This window comes from Cladophialophora yegresii (genome assembly GCF_000585515.1).
Source record: "Cladophialophora yegresii CBS 114405 chromosome Unknown aczIN-supercont1.3, whole genome shotgun sequence".
Taxonomy (NCBI): Eukaryota; Fungi; Ascomycota; class Eurotiomycetes; order Chaetothyriales; family Herpotrichiellaceae; genus Cladophialophora; species Cladophialophora yegresii.
Genome location: NW_006913047.1, coordinates 3,881,119 through 3,896,442, shown reverse-complemented (window position 1 = coordinate 3,896,442; position 15,324 = coordinate 3,881,119). Strand labels below are relative to the sequence as shown.

Here is a 15,324-nt window from a genome sequence, read left to right as displayed (position 1 = left end):
CGTCCGACTCTAGAATGGTCACCGTACTCCTAGGTGACTCCGTTCCCCGAGTTCAATCGACAGGTCAGCCTCGTCGGCCACAAGATGCCGAGGCTGAATCTTGAGGCTCTAACTTCAAGCAGCCAGGAGCCAATGAGACTCCGTCGGACTTACGCGGGAAATTCCTGGGTGCACGAGAACCCGGCAGCAGCTGTGATTCGCTATTTGCGCTCACTTTGATTTTCTAAAGGTGGGGGATGGCAGCAACTGACGGCATTGTGATTGATGCGTGAAGCTTGCGGGAAAAGCTTCCTTTGCTGGGAGCTCTGATGATTTTGCGAGATACTGCACTTTACTCTGTATCTGTTTGACAGTGAGCGCTGTCCGCGTACCTCTTACATGGAGTAGCTTCTCATTGTCGGGAATATCATAGCTAGCTCGCCTTCCTCGCCTCAATATGCGTTTCGGAAAGACCCTCTCAGACTCCATCTACCCTCCGTGGAAAGACAAGTACCTCGAGTACGACAAGATCAAGAAACTCCTACGCGAAGACGAAACATCTCCTCAAGGTCGCGGCGGAGAGGGCGGCTGGACGGAACAAGATGAAGAGAATTTCGTCCACGAGCTCACCGTAGTTCAGTTGGAGAAAGTGCACCAGCATCAAGTCACCATATTCAACTCGTTGCGAGACCGAACCGCCGCCTGCGAAGCCAAGCTCCCCTCCCCTGAAGGCGAAGATGCAGGAAAAGCGGACCAGGAATACAAAGACGTGGCCAAGGAGCTGATGCCAGAGCTCGACAGCATCTCGAAAGAGCTCAATGGACTTAGGAAGTTCAGCAGAATCAATTACACCGGCTTCCTCAAGGCGGCCAAGAAACATGACAGGAAGAGAGGTCTCAAGTACAGAGTGAGGCCGATACTGCAGGTCCGTCTGGCTCAGATGCCTTTCAACCAAGAGGATTACTCGCCTCTCCTCTTCCGCTTGTCAACAATGTACAGTTGGGCTCGCCAGACGCTTGAAGGAGAAGAAGCTGGAAAGGAGGCGGAAACAGACATCAGACCAACGGATGAGTACAAGGCTTTCAAATACTGGGTTCATGTCGACAATTTGCTGGAAGTCAAGACCTATCTGCTACGTCGCCTCCCCGTCTTGGTCTATAATCCACAGTCTGTCAAAGTGGTTGATTCGTCTCAAAGGGATCCGACGATAACATCCATCTACTTTGATAACAACAACTTCGACCTCTACCAGGGCAAAGTGGAGAAAGGCACTGCAGGTGCTTCTCTCCGCATTAGGTGGACAGGCCAGCTTAATGACGAGCCGGAGGTTGTCCTAGAGAAGAAGTTTGTTGACGAAGCAACCGACAGCAGCGATATCAGAATTCAACTCAAGCCAAAGTATATTCTCCCATTCCTCAAGGGCGAATACAAGATGGAAAAACAGGTCAAGAGACTTGAGGAAATGCTCGGATCTGAGCATGACGATGTCAAGGCATTCAAGGCCAACATCGGCGAGATTCAGTCCTTTATTCAGGAGAAGAATCTCGAACCAGTCCTTCGCGCAAGTTATACCCGCACGGCATTCCAAATCCCTGGCGATGACAGGATTCGGGTATCCCTCGATACCGACTTGTCATTGATTCGCGAGGATGCCCTTGATCCCGACCGCCCGTGCCGTGAACCTGACGACTGGCACCGTTCCGATATTGATCAGCAGAGGATGGAGTATCCGTTCTCCGCGATCAAGAAGGGGGAAATCAGCCGATTTCCGCATGCTGTGCTTGAGATCAAGATCAAAGAGTCCAACTATACTAAGAACAACACCTGGCTCAACGACCTTATGAACTCGCACCTGGTCAAGGAGGAGAAGAGGTTCTCCAAGTTTGTGCATGGTGTGGCTGAACTATTTGAAGACTATGTCAACAGTTTCCCTTTCTGGCTGAGCGACCTTGAGACGGACATCAGGAGAGATCCCGTGACTGCCTACCAGGAGGAACAGCAACGAGAGGCAAAGAAGGCTGAGGACGAGATGGCTGTCGGCAGCTTCATCGCTGGGTCCAAGCTATCAGCCAGCAAAGGCAAAGCGGCCTCCTCCCCAGGCAAGTTCCCCGAGCGGAGATTGTCTGGAGTTCTCTCCCAGTCTGTTCAGTCGCAATCCAAAGCAGTGGCTTCGTCACAGCTCGAAGCCACAGCTGAGGAACGAGACGACGACGAAACTGGCCTTCAGGCGCCCGACGAAGTCGAAATTCGGGATTCTTCTCGGGGCGGCATCCGTTCGTTGCTACCAGGGTTCTCGAACTCGCGCTATGGCCGTCGCCACCGTCAAGGAAAATCAGCATGGGAGAATGCGCCACTGCCTGCTGGCGTGAAGGAACCCAGCTTCTGGATCAAGGACCAGGGTGACCTGAAAGTGGAAGCCAAAGTCTGGCTTGCGAACCAGCGAACATTTATCAAATGGCAGCACATTGCAATTCTCCTGGCCACCTTCTCATTGGCACTGTACAACGCCGCAGGGGTCAGCAATAACATCGCTCGGGGCCTCTCAATTGTGTACACCTGCTTTGCAATCTTTGCCTCGATCTGGGGATGGTACGTCTACATGTGGCGGACAAGGCTGATCACGGAACGCAGTGGCAAGGACTTTGACAATCCTATCGGTCCGTTCGTGGTGACGGTCGGGTTGGCGTTGGCGCTGGTCTTGAATTTTGTCTTCAAGTACAAGGCAGCGACGAGTAACGACGGGCCGTACCGTGGTAACAACACATACGCCGGTTCCGGCGCGTTATCCCCCAAGATGCAGCTACCGCAGGCCAGCATCACCGAACTCCTTGTCCAGGAACTGTAGACGGCCACGGATTTGAGGGTCAGGGAAGTCAAGGCAGATGGATGACTTTTCCGGATGTCGGATACCAGAGCATGATCAAGGTTGAGGCCACAAGCCAGAGCAAAGCTATGCATACATGAACATAGGGAATACCTCTTGTCACCTGCAGTTCTGTGGGTGTCGATCAGATCAATACCAGCATCTTATAAGCTTGGATGAGTATCCGTCTCCAGCAGCCTGATCTTGTGGAAGTGGATAAGCACCATGGACCATCTACTGGCATGGCCGTCCACAATATTCAGAGCGCGCCGCAGGGTGGGAAAGACAATTCCACCCACCTTGTTCTCATCATACATAAAGTGTGCAACCTCCCCCGAAGCATTTACCACGTCAACGGGTTAGTCAAGCTGTCTCATGCGATACGGCTCATCGTAGTAGAACTTCATAACCCTGCTATGCGTAACGAAATCGTGCGGATGAGTCACTTTAAGGACCCGCCACGTCTGATCGTTCTCCTTCTGCTCCTCCTCGACTTCCCTCATCCTGATGCCCGTCAGGTGAAGTAGAACGGCGTGACAAGATAATTCGAGATCGCGTAGCCCCGGAAATAGAGCAGGTCGAGGTCATACCACGCCATGTCGAGGGCATGCCCCTCACCTTCATAGTGTCTGCGAGTTCCATCCCGGGACATGACCACGCTGCCACCCTGTCTTTCTGCCGACACGCATTTGGGGGTCTAGATCCAGCGAACGTGACGCTCACCCAAATCCAGCTTGGCCCCGAGGTTGTAGATGATGGCTTTTGGGATTTGGGGGTTGATGGGCCCGCTCCAATCCTCAGGCTGCTTTGAGGACCTCTTGAAGGAGATCCGTCCTAAGTGCGACAAGTCAGTAGAGTATAGACGATCGAGCCTGCGCGGGCTGCTGAAGAAGAGCATGCCGACCTCTGATGTTGTGCTGGAGACGGAGACATTGACAGGTTGTAAGAGAATGGTTGCCGATCCGACAGGCGGTTGAGACAAAACTTTCACGGTGCTCCACGGTCACGGTGGACTGCTCGTCCGTACATGGGTTCAGTAGAATCAGGGCGCGTCGTTGGAATAGATTACTGATTCCATACACCTTGGAGGTCACTTGGCACGAGTGACTTGTCAGATACCCCTGCTTAGGACGTGATAGCCGAGGCACCTTTCCACGTGGGGAAGTACTGTACGACATATTGCCCGGTTAGGAGGGCTGAGTTGACTTCCGAAGCAGGGAGGACCACGAGCTGTACGATCCACAGACAGGGGTCCCCAGTTGGCTCACCGAAGCCTGCCACAAGATAGGACATAGGAACCAATAGGAAGGGACTTCTAGCAAAACGCGTGGCGAGCAATGGCTAGGAGGAGTCATATGGGAACAATGTAGCTCGTCTTGTAACGCGCTGACGCTGATCAATGTGCTATGGTGGGAAATTGATTGTGCCTTTGCTATCGACTCCCTCTCGACCCGCCATCATGTACATGTATGGCAATTTTGCCTCTTCGTCAGGTGAAGGTGACGCGGGGTCAGTATCAATATTGCAGCTTCACACTTCCATCTCGACATTGGCAGCACATGCGACGGGCTATGCGAGAAACCTGCAATTAGATGACAAGCTGAGGGGGGATGAATAGGATCCCTTGACAGCCCTTTGGAATTGAGAAGGTCTCCTCTCTCTCAGGACAAACGTATAGAAGGTGGTCGGCAATGAGGATCAGAGCGCTCGAATGCTGGGCCGCGCAGTTTCTGTACGACGGGGCGGCCGGCATTGCCATACATGTCGAAGGACTTTAGCATCGCTTTCTTCAGGTCCACAGGCAGGTGGGTAAATTGTTTGGGCAGAAACTGTTGCGGAAGGAGCAGCCCACATGTGCTTGTTACATCCGTTCACAGCTCCGTAGCTCCTCAGCCCTCACATACACCATTAGATGGACACACCCACCACCTTGGACAGAAATCACCCGGAGGGCGTGGGTTGCGAGGACCGTTCCATTCAGCGTCGTCGTGTTGCCGAGGTGTGGTCACTTGATCGCAAGGACATCTTCGATTTTTATCTAGGTGTCATTCTGCGCAGAGGTGTTGATAGAACGGGGCATGTTGGATCCCCGGTGGGGAGCTCAAGCTGAAGACTTCCAGCCGGTGGATGCATGAATGAGCAGCAGCACGATCCGAAGGTAGCAATCTTTAGACGCGGCACGCTCTCTTGAAGGGAGGCTTGTGCGGGACCCCTTTGCGCAGCAGTAAAGAAGCCGAGACGAAGGTCAGTTGTCTCGAAATCTGCCCTCTTCGGTACCATATGTGGAGACTGCAAGCTGACCATTGCCCCATTAGGTGGCATCGGTCGCACAACCCGGCGCTTTGTGAATGCCTTTCTCGAGCGTTGCCTCCTCGACGTCTCGAAGCTCAAACACTGGAAGCGGCTTCGTCAGGTCCGGCGCATACGAGGTTGGCCGGAAATGCTTGATCGGCTTGACCAGTCGTTTATCCTCGCTGTTTATGGACTTTTCGGTCCCGCAACCTCTCACGGCAACGACATCTTCCCAAATCTCCTCGACGAATTTGAAGTTGAGCGCAAGAGGATCGAAGAACTCGGCGAGCAACTGCCAGACCGTGTCAAGGTGCTGGATGTCCGGATACAGCCACACGATCCGTTGGACGAACCACGCCCGTTCCGGCTTCGAACGCGCTGCCTCTGAGCCCGCTAAGAGGATGTTGAAGAGCGTGGTATAGCAGATTAAACTCATGGTGGGAAGATCCATGTTCGACATTCGGTACTGCAACTCCAGCAGATTCGAGCGAATGATCAGCGCAGAGGTGTTGAAGCTGATGCAGTTCAGGTACTTCCAGAAGAACAAGGCGATCTGGTAGCACCGTTGGATCTCGAGATGTTCGGCCTCTCCCAATAGCTTGCTGTCGGGGTCCATACGGGCAATGGCGGCTGCACTCTCCGGAAGCAAGCTGGAGCTGGGACTCTCTGGGCGCCAGGCCAACGTACGGCCTGCCAGGCCTGCGCGATGAGAGTACCATTCTCGGTCAGAGCGCCAGAACTTCCGATCGATCTCCACGACCTCTTTCTCAGGCTCGTTGGCCTTGTCCTTAACCTTCCTAACCAGTACTACAGACTTGCTGTGCAGGAAAGCACCGATGATGTTGATTTTAGAGCTTGCACCGCGATTAGCCTAGACAAAGTCTACTTTGGAACAGAAAATAGCTCACACTGCGAGCTCCCTACCGAGGGAACTCTGGTCCATGTCAAGAAGCAGAGCCATCCGCTTGAGGGCCTGCAAGTGCATCCTCCCGGTTTCGCCGTCCGCTAGGAGAACCTGGATCTTTCAGCACTTCTGCAACGCAATCTCCAGTGGTGCTTCGAGCTTACCGAGAGTCGGTACAAGAATAGGATCGCTTGATAGCAAGATTCGTCAATCACCTGGGCAGGGTCGCTTAGGATCGCGTTGAGTTCGGACAGGCACTTGGTATGCAGGCGTAGCCAGGGGGGTATAGTCCATGGGCAATTCTGGCCCTTTTCGGTCTCTGGTGGCAGCACCACACCGCGTCCACTGTAGCCACAAGTCAGCAGCCGACGCCATATCAACCCGTTCGAGCGAAGCACAGCTTGCGGGCCCTACAGCCAGAGCAAAGCGACGTCAAAACCTTGGGGAGATTCACCCTCTGAGCATCCCAGACAGGAATACTGAGGCGAATGTCGCCACAGCATAGGTGAGACAAGGCGACGCCTGGATCTGCCCGAGGTTATCGAACCACTGCCATGGCTGAAGCAAATGCGTCGCAAAGGGCCTGATGATCTTGAAATAAAAGTAGAGGTTTGTTTTGACCTCAATGTCGTACTTCATGGCCACCGAGGGGGTGAAGATGTCAAAGAACTGCGAGCCAAGGATGGACAAGGGGCAAGTAGCCCATTGCTCATAGTCCTTACGAGCCTGCTCCCATGGCTTCACAGCGACATGGGGCTGTGGAGATTCGGGCGTGATCACTGTCGTCTTGCAGTCCAACAGGCCACTCTGCTCACGGGCTCGTCGATCGTCGTCCGCCTGCTCACCATTCAACTGCTCTGGAGGCTTCTTTCGATAGTTGCCCGTGGACAATTTGTTGAGATACGAAGAAGCTCCGTTCAGGATCGCCTTTGTGGTCGAATCGAGTGCCAGGTCGCGGTGGTTCGCTTTGCTCCAGTACCGATATCTCGAGGAGATGTGGGACGTCTTGGCCGACTTGATTGCTCTGGTGGATTTCTGCGGATTCTTGCCGTCGCCGACGATGAACATCAGCGGCGGAGGGTTCTTGTTGTGGTTCATGGTGCTGAGACACGGTCTGTGTCGCGACCCCTCCACTGTCTCTCCCTGTTCCTGATATCCTCCACTTGCTGTCGAGAGTGCTTTGCATCAGAGCGCCGCAGATTCTCCATCGTGAGGACTATCTCGCATCGTCACCACGCAAATCCATTCCCATCTGTCGTCGATATCAATCTACCGGTGCTCCAAAAAATTACCGAACAACTAAAGCGGTAGCCCTGGGATTGCACAACACTCAAGGAGAGTTTGCCGGCTATGCAAGCGGCTTACTAATGTTTCGAGTAGGTGATTCGACCATGCCTATGCGAGACTGAGACGGGGCGGACGGTCTTGCTCGATTGGGTGTTCACCGTCTAGCCTTATGCCCCCTCCAGCCGAGACGGTCTTATTCGAGGTTCCAGAACAGCTTCCAGCTCGATTTCTCTACCCAATGCACGATCACGCCTTGCATTTCCCGCGTCTCTGATCCCAAAGATCGAGAATTCTAGCCCAGTTCGAGAAAACATTACAGCCACATGGTCTGTCGATGACTAAGGCCGTCGATCGTTGGGGAACAAGGAAACTACTGCCGCATGCTGTCGACATGAGGAAGCTTATGATGCGTCGCCCTTTCTGCTTGATGGCTTCAAAGTCTCCCGGTCCCGGCTTTGGAGACTGCTGAGCTCTTGAGGCAAGAGGTAGTCGCCATGTCGCAATGGATCGAGCCTGGCAAGGAGTCTTTCCACGCCGATGTCTCTGTTACTGAGGTAAGGTCGGCAGAAGTGTCGGTCACAGGGGATCCAAAACCCCGATCATTCCTCGGCTCTTTACGAAAGCACAGAACAGCATTACTATGGTGCCTTTACATACTATGGTGTGTGCTTGCCAACAATTACGCAAAGACAGCCGGGCAGTCTGTGCTCGGTATCCCGCAGTTCAGGAAGGACTTTGGCAATGCCTACAATGGCAACTACGTCCTTTCCGCCAAGTGGCAGTCCGCGTACTATGGTGCTCCCCAAGCAGCGTACGTTCCAGCTGGCTCCAAACCCTGGGCCAGAACTCCCACTGACCGTACCATCGCAGATCCGTCATGGGAGCCTTAGGTGCCGCGTGGATTGCCGATAAACTCGGTCGACGGGCGTCACTTGCCTTCCTGTTCGGCGTCAGGCTTGTCTCAGTCACTTTGGAATACATTGCCACCACTAACGAGGTCTTCTTCGCCGGGCGCTTTCTAGGCGGCTTTTCGACCGGCGGGACGAACTCGATCTGCATGGCGTACATCGGAGAGATCACCCCGTTACCACTACGTGGAGTGCTGACAGCGGCCATGCCCATCGCTCTCATCACAGGTTCGCTATCGTCTGCCCTGGTTGTCAACTTCACAGGTGGTCAGCCTACGCGCTGGGCTTATCGGATTGCTTTTGTCTCCGGGTATGGCTTTATGGGCATTGCCGTGTTTGTGCTACCCTTTCTGCCAGAGTCACCATGGTGGCTAGCCAGTCATGGCAAACCAGACAAGGCAATGAGGGCTCTCCGGAAGATCGGCTTTACCGACGACACCGAAGCCGACATTAAGATGGCCGAGATCAAACGTGTCTTGGCCACGACCGAGGAAGAGACCTCCGGAGCGACCTACGCCGAATGCTTCCGCCGTTCCAACCTGCGACGCACCATCATCGCAGCGATGCCGTTGACCATCCAGACCTTCTCTGGCGTCACATTTGTGGGCTCCTACAGCACGTACTACCAGCAGCTTGCCGGTTACAGCGCCGCGGCCAGCTTCAAACTGTTCATTGTCCAACAGATCCTGTCCGGCGCGGGCAACGTCGTCTCTTGGTACCTCGTCGACAGCGTGGGACGGCGACGATTGACGCTGGGGGGTATGATCATTTTGACGACACTCCTCTTGATCACCGGAGGTAGGTCTTCCCACCAACACACAGATCCAACCCGTGATGACCTGCAGGCGTCTCTTTCTGGCTGACACTGACACACTCACGTCACGACGATCTAGGCCTCGCCGTCTCAGCCACCCCCGGCGCCATCAGAGGCACCATCGCGCTCCTCCAACTATTTGCATTCGTGTACAACGCCACCATCGGCGCGACCGCATATACCATCATGACCGAGATACCCACGGCCCGACTACGAGCCAAAACTGCGTCCCTCTCCGTCGGGTTGCAGAGTGCGTTATTCGTAAGTCCTGAGTCCTATCATATAATGCGTACGAGGCGGGACGCTCTCTCTCTCTCTCTCTCTCTCTCCCTCCCTCCCTCCCTCCCTCCCTCCCTCTTCCTACTCATTCCCGGTGTCATGTCATGCATGATCCGCAGTCATTCGAACTGGACTAACAGCGTTGTCCCATGCGGACACCGTCCGAGCAGACCATGTGGGGTTTCGTCCTGCCATACCTCTTCAACCCGGACAAAGCCAATCTGGGGGCCAAAGTCACCTTCATCTTCGGCGCGCTGTCGGTGCTGTCGATTGTCTATCTGTGGGTTTATCAGCCCGAATCGGCGGGCTTGAGCTACGAGCAGTTGGACGAGCTGTTCATTGGCCGGGTCGAGGCGCGGAGGTTCAAGGAGAAGAACAGGGACATGAGTTGTTTGGGCGACAGCAGTAGCAAGGATGGCAGTTCCAGTGAGAAGACCACGCAGGTCGTGTGACGTCTCGATCATGAAATGCAGCGAGACGGTATTGGAGGGCGTGTAGAAGAAGAGCTAATAAGTCATCAATGATGCGTCCAAGTCTAAGCAAGTCAACTCATTATTGGGTCCGTACAGGTACAAGTAAGCTGGTTGCATGTAGAAGAGAAGTCTCTCAATGATGCATCGAAGTCCGAGTAAGTATATCTTAATGTACCCCTGCCGCGAAGGTTAAGCTACTGCGTCTCACAGCCCCATACATAATGCTACGCTCGTAGCATGACGGATTTGCAACCATCATCTGAAGAAAGCCGCCCGGCCTCAACGCCCCCGTCCATGACCGCTAACCGCAAAATCACACAGAGTCCTCGAAAACAAATCCACTAGTGTCACTGGTAAGAGGACTACGAAGACGGAGGAAACATCTTCTTCAACAGCCCTTGCTTCCCCCCGCCTTCCTTGCCCACCGCCTTCTTTGCCATTTTCTCGGACACGGCCCTCGGGGGAGGCGCAAACTCGGTCTGCACATTCAGTCCCTTCAGCTTGGCATTGGCATTGGCCTGCCTGGTGCGGAAGGAGGAGCGATCTTCTTGGCGTCGTGCCTGTCCCTGTCCCTCTCTGAAGGGGAACGTGCTCGTCGTGTTGGGGTCCGAGTCGTTGCTACGCTTGAGCGTCATGGGGTGGAAAGGCCCGTGCTTGGACGTCTGAATCACCGAGTCCGAGTCCGACTGGACGGGTTGGGATGATGAGAACAGTAATGGCACGCCTGTGGCTGGCGTTATGGGGGTTTCATAGGAGTCAGAGGTGAGGGGCCGCGCGTATTGCAGGGTTGGAAGGTTGATAGGAGACACGGGGTTATGCGGTTGCGTTAGGGGATGGGGTCGTGACTGGGGAGCTGCGTTCATGGGGAGGGATTCTCGCGACGAGGCGAGGTTCTCGCCCGAGATTTGCTTGACGAATTGGCTATATGTTCGTGACACGCGTGATTGGTTCTGATCCTGCGGTTGCTGTTGTGCCTGTTGCGTCGCGCTGTTGAGGTAAGTGGCATACGCCTGATGCTGTTGCGAATTGAAACCGAATGCGAATGTCGCCATTTCGCTGCTGTCGCCCTCATCTATCTCCGTTGTCATGGTCGAGGGTGAGCCTTTGCCTTTTCCGCCAACCAAGATGGTGCCGCCGATGGTAGATTCATTGTCTATGGCCTTTCCCTTGATGCTGTTGCGGGCCTGTTCGCGCCACATGCGGCGCTGCATGCATTTTCTGAAGAGCCAGAAGATGGCAAATCCCAGGCCGATGCCCCCTATTACACCACCGACGATTGCACCGGCCATGCCCGAAGCCGCAAAACTGGAAATCTTATGCTGCGGTGCGGCTGTGGGGACTGTGTTTGGGCATAGAGTCTCTGTGAAGACGTACGGTGCGTGTGGCATTGCTCGGGCGAGGTGAAATGTTGGTGGCTTGGAGTCGTAGTTTGCAATGAAGTAGACGTTGGAGAGGAAGGCGCTGCCAAGGAGACCGATCGTTCCATTTGTAGCGCTGTCTGGAATGGCGTCAGCGGAGATGGGGGAGTTGTTCGAGACGTTTTTCAACCAATTGGCATCGTAGGTGATCTCGAGGCCGGAATCAAGAGTGATTGTCAACTTGGAGTTGAAGTCGTCAGGAAGACGATAGACGTTGAGTTCGTCGTTGGAGGGTATAGCACCCGTTGCGCCCGAGAATTGTTGGAGGACATTGTTAGGCAGATTGAGTTGGTACTGCGAGGTGGTGATATGAGCGTCGAATGCGTCAGTGAGAAAGTCTGTCTTCTTTCCACTGGACTCGTCGGTAAGTGTCATCTGCTGGATCGATACCTTGAAGGGGCTGTAAGCTGCATCCGCACGGGCCTGGCTTATGGTGTAATTATGTACGACGCCCTCAAATCGACCTGAATCATAACCGCCTAGAGTGAGAGAGCCGTTGAGTGCACCGTTCGATTGTTCATACGCAGTACCCATGTACAAGCCAAAAGATCGCGAGGATATGAGCTGGTTGTTGTAAAGGTGGTCAAGGAGGGTGCTGTCGGGCCCAAGGCCCATGAGGCCGGCAGGACCAAACCATGGCGTCCTGCTAGACGAGTAGTTCGACAGCATTGTGACTGGGTAGTTCGCTATTCGGGTGATAGTTGCTGGCGACGGGTCAAAGTAGTGTGTAAAGACATTGAAAGTGTCCAGCACGGTCCCGACAATCGTTGCGGGTATCGATCCATGTTCGTCGCGTGGTTGATATGATGACGCATCGGTATAACTATGTCTGTGGTCAGTTCATGCTCTCCACGACATGAGTCTCCCACTTACTTCTTTGACGGATCTGGCGAGTAGAAACCATGATCACGATTGAGGCAGTCAGCGAACGGACTATTGCTGCAGTAGTCGAGACTGGCCACTGTCGTTTCATTGGACGACAGCGACGGCCATAGAGATTGATTCTGTGATACTGGGAATCCTATTCCGGCGAAAAGGCCATATTGCATATTTATGCCGCCATCGACCGCCCTGTCATGGAAGTCGACGTATATGGGGATGATTGAACAGCTATTCTGCGCCGCAGCAACAGCGGCAAAGAGAAGAGAAGCTCCGACGAAGGCGGCCATAATGCAGGACAAGTGAAAGAAGTGTTTCGAGACTCAGCTGCGCACAAGGTCAAATCCCGGGATGGCGAGGCTGTAGTCAGCAGAAAGGAAAGTTGTCGAGGGCAGAAAACGAAGAACTGAGGAAAGCGACGACACCAGCACCATAGACATGCAAAAAGAATCGGTAGAGATGAGATGGGGCGGTACAAGAGAGGAATTGATGACCATTCAGTCATTCGGCACCTCCAAGGCTTGCGGTGGTCAGCCTGGTCGATACAGACACGAGCAGCGCTGAAACGGGCTGCGGCAGGACGACTCTGTTACAATAGACGCCGTGCTGGAGTAGGAGGATCATCAACGCAAGGCCATTGCCATTTTGGCCGTGTCTGCCATAGGCGCCTTGGATTCCATGGAGATTGTTCGACTGGTAAAGAACGTCGGAGCACCGGCCGGCCGACTACGAGGCCTGATGCCCAGGGCCAAGAAAGGCGCAATGCAAGACGGGAGAGACGCGTGAGACGGTCGAACGAATTTCCATTTTTAGGAGATTTTGTGCAAGGCGAATCCTGCTTGGCGGCTGCCGAGGCCCAATCGGAATTCAGCATCGCGGCTGATCGTCGGCGAGCCAATCAGCATAGACGCGCGGCCGGCAGGTCGGACGGCCAATCTTTGTATAGCCACTTCTCTGGCTGAGAAGTAGCCACTGACAGCCTCCTCAGTACGAAGCAGGATCGTTGATTCGCAATCGGGTTCGCTCGACTTCGGAAACCTCCGCTGGTCATATACTACCTTTATAAGTACTATATGTATTTTCGGATTTATACTCGACAGCCGTCTGCCAGGGACCCCAGGTTATCCAATCTGAGGCACCTTGCAGCTGCGCTCTTCCCAGATAGCAAACAGCTCGTGCTCATGTGCGAAGAATGCGTGCTCGACAATTCCTCAGCCTTTGGGCTTCTTCCTAACCAAACCAGCAGCCAGTGTATTGATTGCTGCTATACCAGTTAATTCTACCCCATTAGATCGCACCGAGGCGTCTTCGATAACATCGGCTTTCCTCTTCTTACGGACGCCAGTCAGCAGGTTGACTTGGGCAGATGACGCTTCGACGGCCGCAGCGGACTGCGCCAAGGCCGGGGTGGCACATCCCAGTACGGGTTGCCCAAATGTTGTGGCCCCAGATAATTCCAGAGCTTTGTCAACCCAGCTTCTGCTGGCTCGCCCAGCAGACTCTTCTCCGGTGAAGTCAGTCTGCAGGAGATGATCCATCAACGCTTGATATTCAGTTGCGTCAAATTCGATCTCGCCACGCGTCTGATTGATCCCGGGCAATGATGAGCCCTCCGTGGGCGGAGGTGCAGCAGAATCTCCATTTCGGTGTCGTACATCCTGCGAAGTTCTCGGCTCTGGCTCTGGCTGGACTGGTGAAGACCAAGGTGGTGAGTGGAGGGTTGGAAGTGTCTCGAGGGTCGATGGATCCTGCGGGCTGACTTCCGGCGCACCATTCTCCAGTCGCTGAGAGTTGCTGGGGGTCATAGGATCTGGCTGCGCCACTGGCTTACTCCGCTTCTGCGTGTATTCGGATTGCGGAAGCTCATTAGAAGCTGCATACTTGGCTTGATCTTTGGAAAAGACCAACCAAAGAAACCCAACCAGCCTGCCAGCGGAGCATTCCTGCCTGTAAGACATAAATTCCCAGAAGTGCGTGAGATCCTTCACACTTCGCCAGTTCCCTCGCTCGTCCACAAACTCGCCGTCCAGATCATCTAGAAAACGTGCCTTTGGGTCGTCCGGTAGCCGCGGTATCAAATGTCTTGGAGGCAATGATGCGTTCGTCACCATGAGGTTGACAGGATATGAGTTGATCCATTTCGGCTCTGCCGGTGGATCCGCACGAAACGAAGGAGGGAAGAATGCTTTGGTCTCGCCTTTGTCACACCCAGGAACCAGGAGATGGGCCGTGGCCGCCGAATCGTTCCGTTGCTGCCGTAGGATCTTGTCAAAGATTCGGCACCACCATTTTATTAGGTGTCGGTCGTCAAGCACGTGTTTTCCAGCATTGTCGGAACTGCCAGGGAACAGGTATTGTCTCTGCGCACGCGCAAAAAGAGAAAGCACCACTCTTGAACTGGCCAGGCGAGGTTCGAGTAAATACTCTGCAAAAGTCGAAGTGATGGCCCCAACAATCGAAGGTGAGCCTTTTGGATTGTCCAGTCGAGTTGAGAACCCTGACGAGTCGGCTTTGGAGACGAATAAAGTGGTGAGAGATTCGGTGGTGAAGATCAGAACCTCGATCGCGTAGATCAGGACCTCTTTGTTGTCGCCATTGTCGGGAGAAGACACTGCGAGAAAATGGGACTCACAAGAGGTAGGCTCCTCCTCAGTCCCAGGTAGTGGCGCGAACAGAGCCGAGGTCGACGTGGGCGGCGTCGACACGTGGTACGCACGGAGGCTCAAGCCTGAAGGCAGGACTGCCGCAAGTCGGAGCGGCAGAGATGACTTTGCTAACATTTATGCATAATATCCAAGGAGTCAGGTGAGTACCTTCTGACGCAAGGCTACAATAATGGCAAGACAAGCAAGGCAACGAGGTGAAGCCGGCGAAGATGCCATGTCAAAAGATCAACAAGGGATACGCGTGTCTCTCGAAGAGGCTTAGTGTGAGACTTATTAGCCAATCGTAACATGCCACGCTAGTCTGCATTCGATGCGAACCATGAAGCAAGGCAACGTTGATGTGAGGCTCCGTCTCAGCTTTCCCCTCTCTGTACTCCCATCACTCTATCTGGTATAAGTATCTGGAGATGGCCTCGAAATCTCAGCCTCTCTGTTACATATCAGAGAATTGTGAGCGTTTAATTTTCGAATTTGCCCTGATACTGTGTCCTTGGTCGTGGTGAGCACCGCTTAACCATGTCTCGAGATTGGCAAAAGTACCGGCACGACGATGTCGATGTGC

The 15,324-nt window shown here is 54.0% G+C and overlaps 6 protein-coding genes across 6 annotated transcripts; 2 read left to right on the top strand and 4 right to left on the bottom strand.

The window, feature by feature from the left end:
* Nucleotides 1-436: 436 nt before the first annotated feature.
* A1O7_05150 (uncharacterized protein) lies at nucleotides 437-2,824 on the top strand (the record flags this gene model as incomplete). The annotated part of the gene is made up of 1 exon (XM_007759160.1): nucleotides 437-2,824. One exon carries the CDS (start codon nucleotides 437-439, stop codon nucleotides 2,822-2,824), a length of 2,388 nt encoding a protein of 795 aa, XP_007757350.1.
* A 532-nt stretch (nucleotides 2,825-3,356) lies between these two features.
* Nucleotides 3,357-3,740, bottom strand: A1O7_05149 (uncharacterized protein; the record flags this gene model as incomplete). Its single annotated transcript, XM_007759159.1, has 2 exons — nucleotides 3,357-3,517; nucleotides 3,566-3,740. 2 exons carry the CDS (start codon nucleotides 3,738-3,740, stop codon nucleotides 3,357-3,359), a joined length of 336 nt encoding a protein of 111 aa, XP_007757349.1.
* Nucleotides 3,741-5,153: 1,413 nt separating this feature from the next.
* Nucleotides 5,154-7,136, bottom strand: A1O7_05148 (uncharacterized protein; the record flags this gene model as incomplete). The annotated part of the gene is made up of 4 exons (XM_007759158.1): nucleotides 5,154-5,988; nucleotides 6,043-6,149; nucleotides 6,203-6,383; nucleotides 6,493-7,136. 4 exons carry the CDS (start codon nucleotides 7,134-7,136, stop codon nucleotides 5,154-5,156), a joined length of 1,767 nt encoding a protein of 588 aa, XP_007757348.1.
* Nucleotides 7,137-7,819: 683 nt separating this feature from the next.
* On the top strand, nucleotides 7,820-9,778 carry A1O7_05147 (uncharacterized protein; the record flags this gene model as incomplete). Its single annotated transcript, XM_007759157.1, has 4 exons — nucleotides 7,820-8,136; nucleotides 8,196-9,031; nucleotides 9,127-9,308; nucleotides 9,497-9,778. The coding sequence occupies 4 exons, from the start codon at nucleotides 7,820-7,822 to the stop codon at nucleotides 9,776-9,778; spliced, it is 1,617 nt and encodes a 538-aa protein (XP_007757347.1).
* Nucleotides 9,779-10,161: 383 nt separating this feature from the next.
* A1O7_05146 (uncharacterized protein) lies at nucleotides 10,162-12,386 on the bottom strand (the record flags this gene model as incomplete). Its single annotated transcript, XM_007759156.1, has 2 exons — nucleotides 10,162-12,040; nucleotides 12,091-12,386. 2 exons carry the CDS (start codon nucleotides 12,384-12,386, stop codon nucleotides 10,162-10,164), a joined length of 2,175 nt encoding a protein of 724 aa, XP_007757346.1.
* A 921-nt stretch (nucleotides 12,387-13,307) lies between these two features.
* Nucleotides 13,308-14,876, bottom strand: A1O7_05145 (uncharacterized protein; the record flags this gene model as incomplete). Its single annotated transcript, XM_007759155.1, has 1 exon — nucleotides 13,308-14,876. One exon carries the CDS (start codon nucleotides 14,874-14,876, stop codon nucleotides 13,308-13,310), a length of 1,569 nt encoding a protein of 522 aa, XP_007757345.1.
* Nucleotides 14,877-15,324: the final 448 nt, after the last annotated feature.